Source organism: Crassostrea angulata, chromosome 4, assembly GCF_025612915.1.
Source record: "Crassostrea angulata isolate pt1a10 chromosome 4, ASM2561291v2, whole genome shotgun sequence".
NCBI lineage: Eukaryota > Metazoa > Mollusca > Bivalvia > Ostreida > Ostreidae > Magallana > Magallana angulata.
Window position 1 is genome coordinate 12,309,476 of NC_069114.1, and position 17,620 is coordinate 12,327,095.

The window sequence follows — 17,620 nt, forward strand, 5'->3', positions numbered from 1 at the left end:
TAGATTGGTACGCGCCGACCCCCCCCCCCCTTCTGGAAACAGAAAGCATTTACATGTATTGAACCCCCCCCCCCCCAAAAAAAAAATAAATATTAAAAAAAAATAAAAAAATAAAAAAATACAAATCCTCCCATGGTAACATATATACACAGTCATGTATTAAGTTTCTTTTTGTCAAAGAACTATACATTGTATATGATAATACTATTGTTCAAGCAATCGCTCAATGTCTTCAGTAAAACAAAACTGTTTGAAAACAAGCCGTTTTACGCTAAAATGCAAATATAACTTTGGAAAAGAAAATTTTACATGTTTTTTTTTTTAAATTGTTGGCTTATGAATCCAAATGAAAATTATGAAAATATTTCAAATGTATATCTGACAGAGGAAGCAAAGATTAACACACTGTAAATTGATAATGTTCATTTTATAGGGCCATTAAAGACCCATATCACATATAGTCCTATAATTTTTTTAAACATTAACCTTGAAGACCGCATATTAAATTACTATACGTTAAAGGGCAGATAACTCGAAGATTGACTGCACAAAAGTACAATGGTATAAGAACCCCTCAGTGTGCAGTGAACCTGTAGAGGGTCCAGGGATAATCCTTGGCCAAGGGGAGATCTGTATGGAAAAATGTCACATTCAAATGAATTTTTGTTACATTCTTATAATGGATTTTTTTTCAAAATTTCTCATAATTTTTACTTTCAAAATGTTCATTGATATTGAAAATGTACATTTTTAAGGTTTTGGTTTATTTTGTAAAAATAAATATCCGTTTTACTTAAAGGGGAAGGAAAGTCAAAAACATAATTTATTTATTTTAATAAAGTGGTGTAAATTATCACATGTTGTCATGCTGTTTTGAAAATAAAATACGTTATTAAGCTTTAATGAACGTTTGAAGTTGGAGAAATCGTATTTACTGGAGGCTGACATGATGTAGAAATCTTTTGTATTAAAAACCAAAAAAATTAATTATTTTGACGTCACACCATCTATTCCGGTTTGGTTAACATATACAAATGAATGTACACAGTGCTCTGAATATAATTAACGCTGGTTTATGCCTTTCTGTTACTCAAATAATCGACTTAACAAAATTGATAATGTTTGAGTTCACACGTCAATCTAAAGAATAAACACATGTATCATTGTATGCATAAATATATGCATTTTCATAAGTAAATGAAAGCTGTTAATCTGCTATCATTCAAAGTTGAAAACGACCTCGATTAAATTTTTTATTCCAAGTCAAGTTCTTCGCTAACTGAATAAATGTTATAATTGTAATCGGGATGTTTAAATTTCATTCTTTAAAGTCGGAATATTACCATGTTGAAATAACGACGGCAGACATTTTCTATTATACTGTACTTGGCATCTGTTGACAATTTCCACATTTACGCGGAGATTTCTCTGACACTAACCTCCGCTTTTAGATTTCAACGAACATGCTCCATTTGACGTTAGTTTGTAGTTTGCAAAGGTAAAAGTACGATCTCAAATCAATTTTGTTTCAAATTTTCCAGAACTTGTCATTACAGCGAATATCTGATTTACTAATACTGTTATGTTGATAAGACAAACCGGAATAGATGGTGTGACGTCATAGATTAAAGTTCAATGGCAGCCCCTATGGCGGCGGGAAATTTAAATTAAGCGATCGATTTTCTTGATTTATTCATTGTTCCGGGGTTTTTAATGAAAATAAAAACGATTTACAATTATAGTAGATGATAATTACCGATGTTGTATAGCAGTTTTCCCCCCATAGTAGCTTTTCCCCCCGGAAAACCTACTATATAGTAGCCTTTCCCCCCCGGGGGGGAAAAGCTACTATATAGTAGCTTTTCCCCCATAGTAGGGTTTCTCCCTCACATTTTTGGTTCAGATTTTATAAAAAATGTTTATGGAAATCCAGTAAGGATTAAAATCAATGTTTCTACACTCCCAGCTTGCATACATTTATATTTGCATTCATCTGTACAGGTTAAGTTTTGTTTTGCCGATTTATTATTTTTATAGACAATGCTGAAAGTTGAACATGTGTGTAATGGAATTACACATAGAACTTAATTTAGGTAATTTATTGAAAAAAGTTTTACAAGTTATACACTTATATGCATAATTCTGTGTTCTGAAATTGTATTAAACGAGAATGTTTTAAGAATTTCTTGATAAATTTATCAGACTGTTTGTCTGTTTGTGAAAATTTCATCCAGGCTAAACCTCTGTTTTAGAGAAATTTTGTTTCCGATGTTTCAGAGCCCGATTTTTAAAATCCTTTTATGATAATTATAGTTCATATTCTTTAGGGTCCAATGTCTCATAAACTAGAGATGACCATATCACCATATTTTTATAGTGGCAGTGGTTTACCACTTGAATATGACTCTGAAAATTTCAGCTCTCAGGGTAGGGGCCCTTGATGTTTCAGGGCCCGATGATTAAAACCCCATTATAATGATTGAATAGTGTTCAATAAGTGGGGACCCGAATCTCAAATTCTAGAGATGACCAATTAACCATATTTTCACAGTGATAGTGGTATACCACTAGTAGATGACATCAAAAATTTAAGCCCCCATGCAGGGTAGGAGCCTTTGTTGTTTTCGAGCCCGATGTTTGAAATCCAATTTCATGTATAAAGAATATGTATTTTTAGGGCCCCATATCTAAAAAACTATAGATGCCACATGAACATATTTTTGCGGTCATTTAAAAGTAAAAACATAAATTAAAAATACACAATCACTCATATATTTCTTTATCAAAATGATTGAAAATTACGTTTAATTCTGCTGCTTTTTTTTTAATTAACGAACAAAATTTTTTATAAAGGTACGCGGGTAAAATTCAGTATTCTTTAAAACATTTAATCAATTCATAAGATGACTAATAATATAATAAATAATTAGATAAATAAATCAATGAACTTTTATTCATAAAAGGAGAAACCGAAAAAAAAAAAAAAATAACCAACCTAAGCGCATATACGACTTTTTTACTTGTTAGTTAATTAGAAGAACAAGCTTATATTTAAAAAAAAGTCAGCTCATCACAATATATGTGTTGATTTTTTTTTTTTTTTTTAATTACCCTTGTTTAATTGTTTGAAGAAATAATATGGTACACAAGTAACAAATAGTATAATTTTTTTAGGTAATTGAATCGTATATCTTGATGTATATAGCATCGTTTTCAAAATTGTATATTTATAAATTACGTTGCAAACTTAAAAGTGAAAAAAAAATAGCAAATAGTGAGTGACAATATAAACATAAAGTTAGTTCAGGCTCCATTTCACAATTTCCAAAATAACCACCAAAGATACCAACATTGTTCTGGTTGTGAAGACATTTCATTGTTTTTTAAAATGTTAACATCATAATATCTCGTGTTTCGTAGAAATGTGCTTAAAAATATGAATATGCGTAACTTTAAAACGAAATGGTAAACACTAACTTTACACATACTTTTAATACATAATTAAAATACCCCTTAACCATGATATAGAACCCCATCAATCAAAGTAAAACTAAAACATTTCAGTTTCTCATCATATCATTGCATCCTCTCTCCTGTTTGATATTTAGAAGAAGAAATATATTTAATTGCTTTTTAGATCGTCAATTCTAACGGTATTAATTTAAAATTGATAGCCTTTCGGACGAAGAGAGTAATACATTTCCACTGGTTATTCCATTCCTCTACAAAATTAAGTCAAGATTGGTCAGTTAGTTCCCTGGGAGAAGCTTATACATTGATGGTAATACATTGCAAAATTAAATTTCCAAACCGGCGTATTTTCACTCAAATGTGTTCTCACGTGTTCATAACGTCGAAGTCAAAACTGTAGATACGCATCGATTAGATGAAAAAGATTCGAGGTGTTCCGAAATCCTTGGAAAAGGTGTTCCAAAAAGGGGTGAGAACAGGTGAAATAAACGATGATGACACATGCATGTTATGAAGGCGCATGCCTTAGTTCATATTTGGGGTTGAAAATCCATGTATTTTATTCTATGTATTAATAAATGCCATAATTATCATTTTTTGTGAGAAATTAATATCATATCAGTTATTGCTAATAATCGTCACGAATGGTCCGCAATAAACATGGCCGGAAAGTAAAAATGGGGGAAAATCCACTATATAGTAGGCTTTCCGTGGGGGTAATCTGGCTATAAAAAGGGGGAAAGCCCACTATATAGTCAGCTTTCCGTGGGGGAAAAACTGCTATATAGCCATTTTTCCGGGGGGAAGAACTGCTATATAGCCATTTTTCCGGGGGGAAAGATGGCTAGGGGGAAAAGGCACTATATAACACCGGTAATTGATTTATTGTACAACATATTTTTAGTTTCCTTCCCATTTAAATGTTGTTTCAAAAAAGTGTTTCTGCATGCTTTACAAAAAAACCAACAACTGTTAATGTATGAATAGAACATTTATTTTTTTAATAAATGAAAATCTTGAAATGCCGTTTTTTTACAAAATGCATAACAGTCAATCACAATTACCAGTACATGTACTATATACATGAACATTCCACATGTTAAAATACGATTGGGAAAAGAGCGATAACTGTACGAAGAGTTATAGTTATCCGTTCATTTTTTTACTGAGTTATGTTTAGGTAGGAAGTGCCGTTATTTTATATTTACTGTCGTCTGCACCTTGCTTTGTGATTGTAAACATACGGAGTTTAACAATGGATCGAAAATCTGGTGAACTTACCAATGAGGTTAAAAATCTAATCGTATCTTTGAAAATTGAAAATCACAAAACTTGTGAAATTGTTCAGCTGTTGAATATTAGTGAATCTACCGATCGATCTGTTTGGAATAAGTATATCATACGAGGAAATGTGGAAAATTTACCTCGAGTTGGTAGACCTCGAAAGTTGTCACACAGAGATGAAAACTGGATATTGCGTGCGGTCAAAAGTAACAGGTACAGGACCTTAAATGAAATTACACTGAATTTTAACGAGGGGAAACATCGTACAGAAACTGTACATAAATTTATTACATACTTAGTAATAAATACAGGTTTTTTGCACATGTGATACAGATGACATCACAAAATCCGTATCGGCCTCCGGGGCTGATATAGGTTATCAGCCCTCCAGGGCTGATACGGATCCGTATCACACCCCTTGCGTAACTCCTCTGCCTTTTTTCGCTTCGGCATTTTTGCATGTTTACAGACGAAAAATAAAACATTTTCAGTTACAGTCGACATTTTAAAGTGCAGTTGAAAACTTCAAATGCTAGCAAGTGTTTTAAAGCAGTCAACTTTTAAAATCTGATGAAATTCCGTTCTGTAGCTTCATGTTAAAACAAGAAGAACTCATATTTTTATTAAACACATGTATACGTGCAGACTTTATTCAAATAATATGAATAATCAATTCCAAAAAAATTTGATGCATGTTTTTTTTTTTATTTATTACTAAGTATGTAATAAATATAATAATAGATACCCTTTTCCATATCACAGCTTGTATCAGCCCTCGACCAATATCATCCCTCGGGCTGATATTGGAGTCTCGGGCTGATACAAGCTGTGATATGGAAAAGGGTATGTATTATTCTCTATGTAAAGTCCAGAGATTTCTCAAAGAACAGGGATATAAACGAAAAGTTGTGCGAAAACGTATGGTTGTTCGTGAAATGAACCGAAAAAAGCGATTATCTTAGTGTTTAGAGAAACAACGATTAACAGTAGACCAACATTGGAACAAAGTAATATTTTCTGACGAAAGCCAAGTGAAAATCACAGAGTTTATGTCTGGAGGAAGGCAAATGAAGCGTATCTACATAAGTGCATGTGCCCCCCTCGTAAGCGTCGAGTTGCAGTTATGGTGTGGGGATGCATAACTTATGATGGTGTTGGGACTTTGTGTCTTGTTGATGGCAACATAATTGCTCTTAAGTATATTGACATACTCGACGAACACTTGTGGCCAGTTATAGCGAGGCATTTTTCTGATAAACCTTACCTTTTCCAAGATGACAATGCACCCGTGCACAGAGCCAGGATTACTTGTGAATATAAGGTAAATAACAACATTCCTTCCATCACATGGCCGGCACAGTCCCCGGACATTAATATAATTGAAAACATTTGGTTGAAAATAAAGCGCTCACTCCAAAGCATGGCCAGAGACATCACTTCCCAGGATGAACTTTTTAATGTTATACTTGACATTTGGCAAAACATCGCCCCTGAATACGTTAAAATCCTGTACCTATCAATTCCCCGTCGGATCCAAGCTGTTATAAGATCCAAAGGTCATCTCACGAAATATTGAGAAAAGTAAGTCAGTTTTGCATACCTTTTTAATAGTTTTATATTTTGAAGCGCGTCCTTGTTTACGGCCGCCATTTTGAAAAATCGCGAATACTTTTGCTATAGCGCTGTACATAAAACATAATGCAATTAACCCCTTCACGGTAACTGCGGTACTGCTCTTTTGCAGGGCAAAATGACATAGTTTGGTGAAATATAACGTAACGTCAATTGTTTCATTTACGTCATTTAATTATCTATCTACTGAAATTTCGGCAAAGTATATAATTTTGCCCTGCAAGATAGCAGTACCGCAGTTATCGTGAAGGGGTCTATTGTATACATTGAAATAATGAACAATTATACTTATTTCATGCAGTAATAACAAACTCTCTAAAAAACAACACAAAGGATTCAGAATGTAAATATTGGCACTTTCTTGAATGTATTCAATAATGTATTGTAATGCACTTTTTGTGGAATTTCAGTTTTTCCTGTGTGTCTGTCGATGTCGGAGCATTTTTCCGGATTGGGCGAAACATTTTTCACACTCTGGGCATGCGTAAGGCGTCTCCCCGCTGTGGGTCCGCTCGTGCTTCATGCAGGTGGAGTAGTCCGCAAATGCACGAGTGCAGGTTCGGCACTTGTACGGTTTCTCGCCAGTGTGAATCCGGAAGTACGTGCGCAGAGTGGACTTCTGGGTAAAGGCCTTGCCGCAGATGGAACATTTGTGAGGCCGGATGCCGGTGTGGGTAGCAATGTGATAGTTTCTCTGTAAGTCTCCCCGCACACATGACACTGGTGTTTGGTGGGTTTAATCTTGACAGCAGATGACACAATTTCAGCAGACGACACGTTCCTGGCCTCTAAAACATCACAGGGTTTTGAACAACTATCCATGATGGACTCATACACACACCGGATCATCAAAGTTAGAACATTCTTTTTCATTCGGGATTCCTCAAAATACTTCTGTTGCAGTTGTTCAATAGCAGTGGAGTTAGGGGAAATGGGGCCACTGGAACTGATGGAGGCATTGTCCCTAAAGCTGTGGTATCCACTGTCAAACTCCTCATCCATGAAATCAGAAGCCAGGTAGTCAACAGTGATGTTATCAGAGAGTTGGTGTAATTTTGGCTAAATACAGTCAGTTTGAATGGTTGCTAGTGGCCTTCTTGAACTTCTAAGCTACATCATGGCAATTACAGATATATTTACTTGTCTTTACAATTAGTCTCAGAGTTAAAATATGTGTATGATGCAGAAAAATATTTAAAACTTAAAACCATTTTGCTATGATATTCTCATAACTTCAAACATCATTTGACTCTTGTTTCAATAGAACATCCCCTGCACCTTGACCTTAGGTGGTAAGATGTAATTTAAAAAAACCCACATAAATATAAAACCATTAAATTTGGTTTATCATGAATATTCAAATAAAGATATCTAGTAGGTTAGATGTAATTAATAAAGCAGAAATTTCTTAAAATTTTATAACATTTCATATTACATTAAGTAACAATATTATTAGCAATACTATCATGGAAGGAATTTAAGGTAATCATACCTTTTCTTTTCTTATAGAGACTGTTGTAAGTAGTAATTGCAATTAAATGAAAAGATAATGACTAAATGATCAATTTATTATCTTTTTTGTAGCTTTGAAGAAATAATAAATCAAAAATGCATGCATACAAATTGTTCCACGTCTTTTCATTGTGTTCACTGCAATAAAAGTTAAAAACAATGCCATCATTTTACTTGTTCTTTTTTTACCGTTCATTGAAAATAGTCTCTGTATCCCTGTCAATTAACATGGACAATCATTTCACTTTCTCTTAATCATTGACAGTTTATACATTTATGTTTCGTCTTTCCATCATTCACAGACATTGTACACATTTTAGTTAAAGAGAATGCGAACTTCCTCTTTGAATTGCCTCCTCTTATCACCGGCTTTCTGGCAGTAGAATTCGACAGGTGCCCTCAGTCCTAGGTTGACCAGTAGACAGGTGTATTCCAGGTAAACGGCCTCCACCAGTGACACAGATAGAAATAGACCACAGTGTAAGCATGCTTTCTATGAAACTAACTGCATGTGTATCTATAAACTATTAAAAGACAATTGCTTTTATCTGTAAGCCTCTCTCTCTCTCTCTCTCTCTCTCTCTCTCTCTCTCTCTCTCTTGTTACAATATCTATGTATCAATAAAAAGAGAAAATGATGAATTTTTTAGAAAGTAAAGAATAATGCAGCCATCAATTAAGACTGTATTAGAGTGTATATGGCTTTTAAAATATGAGAAATAAAAAATGATATAAAGGGGATTTTGACACTAATTGCAATACACCTAAGCATTTTGAGCCTTTCTCTATGCATAAGCATGGATGTTCAAGTCAGGAATTTGTATGAATATTTCAACAGCAGAATGACTGATAGACCCAGCTGATAACTAGTAATTATTATTGCAGATTGCAGAATATTATTTGGTGTTTTTTAAAACTTTTATAAAACACCAAGTACATGTATTCATGATGTTAATTGATAAATGGTACATGTATGGATTTACATTTTTTTTTTACACTGATATGACTTACTCAAGCACGTAAAATGGCGTTACACATAAACATACCACACATATTACATCTATTATAACATTCGTACCTGCGTCGACCTCTGCTATGTCTATAATCAGATCTTCTGATGCTGAGGCCAGCATTTTGCCGTCATGGCTGAAGCTCAGAGTTCTGACTGCCCCCTTAATCTGAAATCAGCACATCAAATGTCCATGACTCTGTTTTTTCAGTAATTGCAATAAAACAGAAATATCATTCGACCAAAAGTAAGAGATCCTTAATAAGTAGAGTTTATATGATAAAAAGATGGTTGCAATTCTTATTAATTCTTCTTAAGAAACAGAGACCAAATTTCATTCCTTATACCGGTATATGATTTCTTGGGCATGTTTTAACAATGTCATATAAAATGCATAAACTACATATTAAACTTGACATCAGTGAATCTTTATTAAGCTTTAGAATTAAAAAAGCTATAAATTTTCTAAATCTTATCATACATAAATATATATACAGAGACATTTTGCTGGTAGTAGATCTGAAATAACACCATTTTTAAAACAAGAAAAAAAATTATCTGGTAAGTTTTTAAGACCATTATGAGTGTACATGTGTAGTTTCTATGCAACAAAATGTAAAGTATTCGTGTAGTGAATCATACATGTAATATACATGTATTGTGCACAACTCTTAATACGTGGAGAAGGTCCTAATACAGGCTAGCTCTGCTACGTCCCAAATACTGACCAAGGCGTCCGCACTACGTACCGGTGGCAAAGTACTTTCCCTTGGGGTCAAACTCGATACAGATACAGTTAGCAGGGTGAGCATTCAGGGTGTGCTGGAGTTTTAAATCTGGGTAGCTGTCAATGACAAGGTGTTCTATTTGCATACAGTTCAATGCATTTAAAATTACCAAATTGCTGCACAAGATATTGAGTAAAATAAATATGCACAATTAATATGAAAAACTTTGCGTTACATTGAGCTGTAATAGCAATCAATTACCTAACCATTTGTTCACTAATGCTTCGTTATACTGCAATGTATCGTGATCCATCTAATGATCTGTCTAAAAACTACCTCAGTATGTTTATGCTGCTTTGCCAACTCGTCAAGAAGAACAGGTCCCCGTCATTGTTCCAAGAGATCTCATTGACCTCAATCTTAAACTGTTCCTTGGCCTTTGACCTGTGACTTCTGACATCAATAAAAGTAAAAAGGTCATCCTTGTTGCCCACAGCTATAGTGCTGCCATCTGGTGACCATCAGATGTTTATGTTTCACCTTTAATTTTGATTTATAGTTAATGTATAACAAAAGTATCAAAAATGGAATTTCACACATATTTATAGAAATGTCCAAAAGTCCCTGTACATTTGTATTAACCATGTTAAAAGCTGTTTTATCTCAAAGTAAGGATTGACAGTTTCTGCAGCTCAATTATTCCTGGATCACAGAATCAACCGTTGTTTTACCTTTAGTATTGACAGTGGCCACGGAACAATTGGTCCTGGCGTCCCAGATTCGTATTGTCTTGTCTCAACTAGCTGTCACCAACTGATCTGAATTCTTTGGATGCCAACACAGCTGGTCAACACTGTCGCTATGTCCACGAAATGTGCAATCTTTAACCTAAAGAGTTTGTAGACAGATCCAAAAATAATTGTCAGACTAATCAATGTTTGAAAAATATTAAGGTGGTATGGGACACCTGTCAATATCAATGTGGATAAAAATATATTATAATTCTAAAAAGAATACTTTCACCAGCTTAGAATTTTAAAATAGCTTTTGAAAATACATTGTATTCGGAGAGGTAAAAAATGTAACACACCCAGCGGGATATGAAATCATGACTTACAGATTTGTAGTAAACCATCTAAACCACTGAGCTACGCTGTTAGGTGACAATATTTGGAAAGGAATTACTTATATAATTACACTTCATTTTATTGTTTATTTCAATAAACAATACGTCATAATATGGAGGTGTCCCATACAACCTTAATTTAAATAGTTTAGAAGCATGAACAGATCTTTAAGTTGTTTTCCAACATTAACTTTGAGCATGATATATCCTCGTATATAATTGACATCATGCTAAAACAACCCGATACAGTTTCAGAAATTACGTTTTCAACGATTAAGATAAAAAGGCAGTATATTTGTAAAACGGATATACATGTATTTGAGTTTTTGTGACCTTACAATCTCAAAGTGACAAAAATTATTAAGTTGATTTTTATGTTATACTATGCAACAAGCATGTCAAAATAAAACAAAACATCCTCATTTAAAAAGAATATAGGCCTATTGGTATCACTACAAGATTAAATTTTACTAATATATTCTTAACAAAAATGCACAACTTTAGATACAGATTCAAATTTCAAAACAAATTTCTGGGAAAAATCCCCTTGACATCTTTTTAAACAACACTTCATTTACAATTTTCTAGCAAAACACACACGAGCATCCCGCAAGGCGTGATACTTTGTTTACCTCGGAAGTTACACATGTGCTTGAAAATCAAGCTCAGGCCATTTCACCCCCCTCCGGAAACAACATGCATCAAAATTAAATTAAATAACCTCGATTTATTACAAAACTGGGATAGTTAGACCTCTTCCACATTGTTTTTCATCTCATTAAAAAATCAGCTCCTGTGAAGTGCGGAAACGCCCCAAATTCAAAGGGGAATTCCGGAATTACTTTGCCTCAGCCATGTTTTGACGTGAACTTTCAGTAAAATACTGAATTATGACACCTAAGAATTTATCTTTTACAGTGCAACACTCCAGCTCCAGCCTACCATTCGGTCTCTGTCATTGTCTAGCTGGAAAACGCTGACAGGTTTGTCAAAGGACCCCGAGGCCAGGCGCCGTCCGTCACAGCTCCACGCCACGGAGTGAACTTTGGAGTCGTGCGCCGTATGCTCTCGTATTCTCTTGTTTTGCTGAAAATGATTTCGCATGTTTTCAATGTAAGTCGCCATCTTTTGATTTTGTAGAATAAAAACCTAACGAGTGGATTGAAAAGTTCCAGAAACCAGAGGCCCACGTGATATATCGCTGACTTAACAATTTCTAATGAAAGTCTTGCTGAAGTCTTACCGTTGTTTTAATTTCTTTATAATTACTGTGTTTCAGAATCTAAAGTCATCAATTCTGGCACTATTGAAAATACTTTTAGTATTACATGTACTAGAACAGATAATTAGACAAAATTGCAACTGTATTTAATTTCAAAAATAATATGTTTTCTATCATTAAATTATCATGATTTTATAAAAGCTTTATTTAATATGGGTAATGCAAATTTGCATAATGTTGATAATTTTTTTCCATTTTTGTTGCAAGTTAGACATAACTTCTGGTTTGTAGATTTCTGATAAGTTTAGCCCCCCCCCCTCCCCCTATCAATTTGCTTCCATCGTGATTGAAGTATGTTTACACTGACTTCTGTGCTGTATGCAAGAATCAGATAGACTTATGTTATTTTGTTGTATTGGAAGTCTCCACTCCAATAATTGTTTGGTGATAAAAAGAATGCATCTGCTTATGGCATGCCAAATTCACAAACATGAGCTAAACATAGTTTCACAGTCGATAAACTTGTTTTATCAGCTGTTAACTATAGTTTACGGATCCTAAACTATAGTTAACGATTCGTTAACTATAGTTTACATCTGTGAAATTATATTTAACGAATGTAAACTATAGTTTACGAATGACATTCACAGTTTATCTATCTGTAAAAAAGGATAACCATAGATTTTGCTGATAAATATAGATTCACATTTGTTAATTATAATTTACAATCGTAAACTATTGTTAAGAGTTGTTAATTATAGTTTCACAAATCGTGAAACAACATTTATAAGACAAATTAAAAAAAAAATGAGCTAAACAGATTTATCACAGTCGATAAACTTAGTTTATTGACTGTTTACTGTAGTTTACGGATCGAAAACTATAGTTAACGACGTTAATCTTTTTTTCACATCTGTTAACTACAGTTAACACTGAAAACAATCATTTACGATAACATTTTTAAACATAGTTTATCTGATAAATATAGTTTCACCATTGTGAAACTACGATGAACAACTCTAAACCATAGTTCACGAATGCAAATTGTATTATTTAGACATTAAGGCACCAAATTCACAAAAATGTGATAAACATAGTTTTACGTTTGTAAAGCATGGTATAAATGACAGTTAACTATAGTTTAGAACCGAAAACTATAATTAACGATTGTGAAACATAGTTAATCTGATAAATAAAGTTTCTCCATCGTGAAACTATATTTATCAAATCTATACTATAGTTTACGAATCAGCAAAATCTATTGTTAACGTGTTTTTCCAGACCGAAAAACATAAATTTGCATTCATAAACTATAGTTTACAGATGTGAAATATAGATTAACGTCGGTAACTATAGTTTACGATCCGTAAACTATAGTTAACAGTCGATAAACCTAGTTTATCGACTGTGAAATTATGTTTAGCTCATTTTTGTAAATTTGGCGTGCCATACTACTAGATTAAACATTTTCATAACCATGCAATCTTTACTGTATTTTTTCCCCTACTTTTAAATCACACATATGACATGCATTTGTATCAGTCTCTACATTGAATGCTGATGATGGGATTTGAACCCACTCTTCATTCCCAAAGAAATGTGTGCAATATTAAACCACATCAGCTTTTATAGAGAAATGTCGATTTAGGAAGAGGATCTCTGGTCATAAAAAACAAAATCTACTTCTTTAAAACTAAAAATAGCCTACATTTTAAAGCTGAATTGAATATGTTCAGCTCACGGGTACCAGACGTTAAATATTTTTCTCATAATAAAAATATAAACCCTTTACCTAATAGTGATAGAATTGTCATATCTGCTTTAAACTCCCAACAAAGGGTGACCCCGATTTTAAACCAACACATACACAGACACAAATTACTACAATTCGTTCACGTGATCTTCCACAAGAAGCAACCGACCAGGAAGAAGAAACACCTGACACCCGCCATGTTGGATCGTGAAGACCTGAAGTTTACCAATCGGGTAACGTTAGGTAAGTTTTATAATCCGCTTTCTTATTGTGTTTTCTTAATCGTCAAAAATATCATTAATACAAATATTTCTTATGTTTGAATTCATTCTTTTTTTGTAATCAGTCATTAAAAAAAATTATACTTGTACATTTATGACTCTACACAAATGTAAATTTTATCCATGAAATGGAACATATCTGAACCTTACATATAAGTTCATGTTAATCAAAGCAAGATAATACATGTATACATCATAAATACAAACTGAATTTATTTAATTTCCAGGTTTAGTTCCCATATAGTTACAAGGGATCCCTAACCATGGACCCCAGAAACAGCGCCCAGGATCTTGTACGCTGCACCCTGTGTCAGGACTCTGTGGCCCCCATGTACTGTGAAGTTTGTCATATATATTTATGTAAAGACTGTGTAGAGAAACATTTATCTGATTCTTCTAAAGTTCATAAAGTTGTGTCGCTAAAACAATATCTAACCTCTTTGAGCAATCCTAAATGTAGAAAACACCCCGCCAAACAATGTGAACTCCATTGTGAACAATGTAACATTCCTATCTGTGCAAAGTGTATTTCCTCTGGAAAACATTCAGGACATAAAAACATTGACATTTTCCAAAGTTTTGAAATTAAAACAAAAAGTTTAGCAAAAGATTTGCAAGAATTAGAAAAATTCATTTATCCTAAATACAAAGAGATGACATCTAACATCCCAGTGCAGAAAGCTGATCTGAGTAAAAACTCCAGGAAATTAACAACAGCAATTGACAAACAAGGAAAAGTCTGGCACAGAGAAATAGACACCATTATCACAAACCTGAAATCTAACGTGGTGGAAATGGAATCTAAACACCTGGTCGTCCTGAATAAACAGGAAGATGGAATCACACACACCATTTCTGAAATCACACAGACCATTGCTGAACTAAAGAAATTACTGAACTCCAAAGATGTCAGCCTTCTCTCTGAGTACAAATCCAGAAACGCTGAATTCAGAAGATTGCCTCCTAAACTCAAAGTGTCCTTACCAAACTTTAGGCCTCAGGAAATCCACACAGATCAGCTGATTAAACAGTTTGGTTCTCTGTCAGCATTATCTTTTACAACAGAGGAACAAGTCTACCACATGCCGCCCCAGGGAGCCGAGTCCTCTTCCCCAGACCGGTCACTGATTGATGAACCAAGGGTAATCACAGCTATAGACACAGGGTATGAATCTCTATACGGTGTGACGTGTCTTAATGATACAGAAGTATGGACGCGTGGTTATGGTGACATCATGATGAAACTCTACAACCTGCAAGGAGATCTTGTGGAGTCCATCCAAACCAAATCAGGGAACAGTCCACAGGACATAGCAGTGACAAGGAGTGGGGATCTAGTTTATACTGATTATTGTGAGAGAACTGTGAACATAGTGAAGAATACACAGGTAGAGACAAAGATCAGACCACAGGGTAGGAAACCTCTCGGTGTCTGTAGTACCTCCTCTGGTGACCTCCTGGTTGTCATGGACCGTGTTGAAATAGATAATAGTGATAGTGATAGTGATGATGATAAACAAACAAAAGTTGTGCGTTACTCTGGCTCCACAGAGAAACAAAGTATTCAGTACAATGACAAAGGACAACCTCTCTATTCATCTGGTGGGTACATTAAACACATCAGTGAGAACAGAAATCTAGATATCTGTGTGTCAGACCGTGGAGCCCGTGCAGTAGTGGTGGTCAATCAGGACGGGAAATTCCGGTTTACCTACACTGGTCCTCCCTCTACTACCAAGGGATCATTTAGTCCACGCGGCATCACAACAGACAGCCAGGGTCGGATCCTGACAGCAGACTTTAACAACGACTGTATCCACATCCTGGATCAGGACGGACAGTTCCTCCGCTACATTGACAACTGTGATTTACAGCTTCCGTGTGGTTTATGTGTGGACACCACAGACAACCTCTTTGTGGCTGAGTGTGACACAGGTAAAGTGAAGAAAATCCAATATTACATGTAAATCAATTAACTGTATAAACTATATGTAAACAAAGCGTATAAGTATATATTACATACTGTGTGTAAATATAATGTTAACAAACTATTAACATTACATGTCATCATATGGTGTGTATCAGATGTAAACACGCTGTGTGTGGATAATTTAATGTATCACACATACACTGACCGTGTCTACAAGATGTAAACAGACTGTCTAACTGTATCTGTTTTAGGTTTTCATGAGTTTAATCATTCCATTTTTTCAATAATTGTTTGTTTATATATCATAATTATGTTTGTATGTACCGTAAACAAATTGTTCTTTAATATTGATATTACATCTCAAGAAAACCGACCATGTTTATATATTATATGTAAAAAAACTGTGTGTGTTCTTGTATCACATGTGTATCATCAAGTGATTCTATGTGCATGTATATTACATATAAACAAACTCCTTTTTCTATTAGATACATATATAAAGTGACTGTTTTGATTGTGTCTATAATCTGTGTTTGTTACATTAGAATGAATGGACTGTATTTGTTACATGTGGTTATCAGCAAACTCTGTGTGACATGTTTTAATTACACATAATGGGTTAACAGACAGGTAGCACTCAATTCTTTACCAGCAATGGAGCGAGGCCACAAAGGGACTGAGACCCATTACTTATATAGAGGAGTGATACTTGTATATTATCCCAATCAGAATTCATATTCAATGAGACAATTGATGTGACTTACCTTTAAACCTTTGGAACTAGAGTAGATGTTCCTGCTAATCTTGTATCTTCTGTTCTAACTTAATAGAATCCTTGTGTGGAATATGTTGTCCCTTTGTGTTTTTATCTAGGAGTTTTTGCAGAACTGATTTAAAGATTCTGAAAATGTATTTAGACAATGAGTATATTGACATAGATTTATATAATACTGCTTATGAATGATTGATGATAATTTGTTTTTAAATAAAACTTTAAACAAAGAAATCAATGTATTGTGCTTCACCAACTAGCCTTTTAAATTTGACATCAACCACACGATGGCGTCAGAACAGTGCATGGCGCCTGCAGAGTCAGCAATTATCCAATTGTCATGCTATCTTATAGTTTTACTTAAAAGAGATAAGGGGAATTATATTATATAAAAAAAGGTACAAAGTTTGTACATATAAGTATTGGTACCAATTTGTCTTTGTTGAAGCGGTAATAATAACGCCTATTTGTGGTCAGTGGAGCAGTGAGGTATGAGGCTCTCTCTCTCTCTCTCTCTCTCTCTCTCTCTCTCTCTCTCTCTCAGCAAGTGCAGTTATGAGTGTGGGCTGACAGCGATATCTGAGATGATTTGACTGCTATTTGATGACTGTAACAAGTAAAATACATGTGATATATGCAAATATGAAATATGAAAAAATTGTTTTAAAATACTTGAACTTTAAAAAAAAAAGGCTGGATTCTACCCAGATTTCAAGTAAAGGCGCTGAAATGACTGATCATGAAATGTCAATTTAAGATGCAAAATTATTAATTCTCGATAGAGTACATTAGCAAGAATATATATTCTATATTAATTTGAATATGGAAAAATGTTGATTAAACAAATAATTTATTATTCCATTTCTCTTAACCCCCGCAGTTGATATAATTGTGAGATAA

The 17,620-nt window shown here is 34.0% G+C and overlaps 1 protein-coding gene and 1 pseudogene across 1 annotated transcript; one reads left to right on the top strand and one right to left on the bottom strand.

The window, feature by feature from the left end:
- Nucleotides 1-9,579: 9,579 nt before the first annotated feature.
- On the bottom strand, nt 9,580-11,887 carry LOC128180778 (THO complex subunit 3-like; annotated as a pseudogene).
- Nucleotides 11,888-13,848: 1,961 nt separating this feature from the next.
- Nucleotides 13,849-16,934, top strand: LOC128180768 (E3 ubiquitin-protein ligase TRIM71-like). The gene is made up of 2 exons (XM_052848920.1): nt 13,849-13,980; nt 14,246-16,934. The coding sequence occupies exon 2, from the start codon at nt 14,282-14,284 to the stop codon at nt 15,983-15,985; it is 1,704 nt and encodes a 567-aa protein (XP_052704880.1). The 5' UTR covers nt 13,849-13,980; nt 14,246-14,281; the 3' UTR covers nt 15,986-16,934.
- The last annotated feature ends 686 nt before the right edge of the window (nt 16,935-17,620 follow it).

What these genes read in the sequence shown, in the direction of transcription:
- LOC128180768 (XM_052848920.1), top strand. Translation starts at nt 14,282, where the DNA reads ATGGACCCCAGAAACAGCGCCCAGGATCTTGTACGCTGCACCCTGTGT.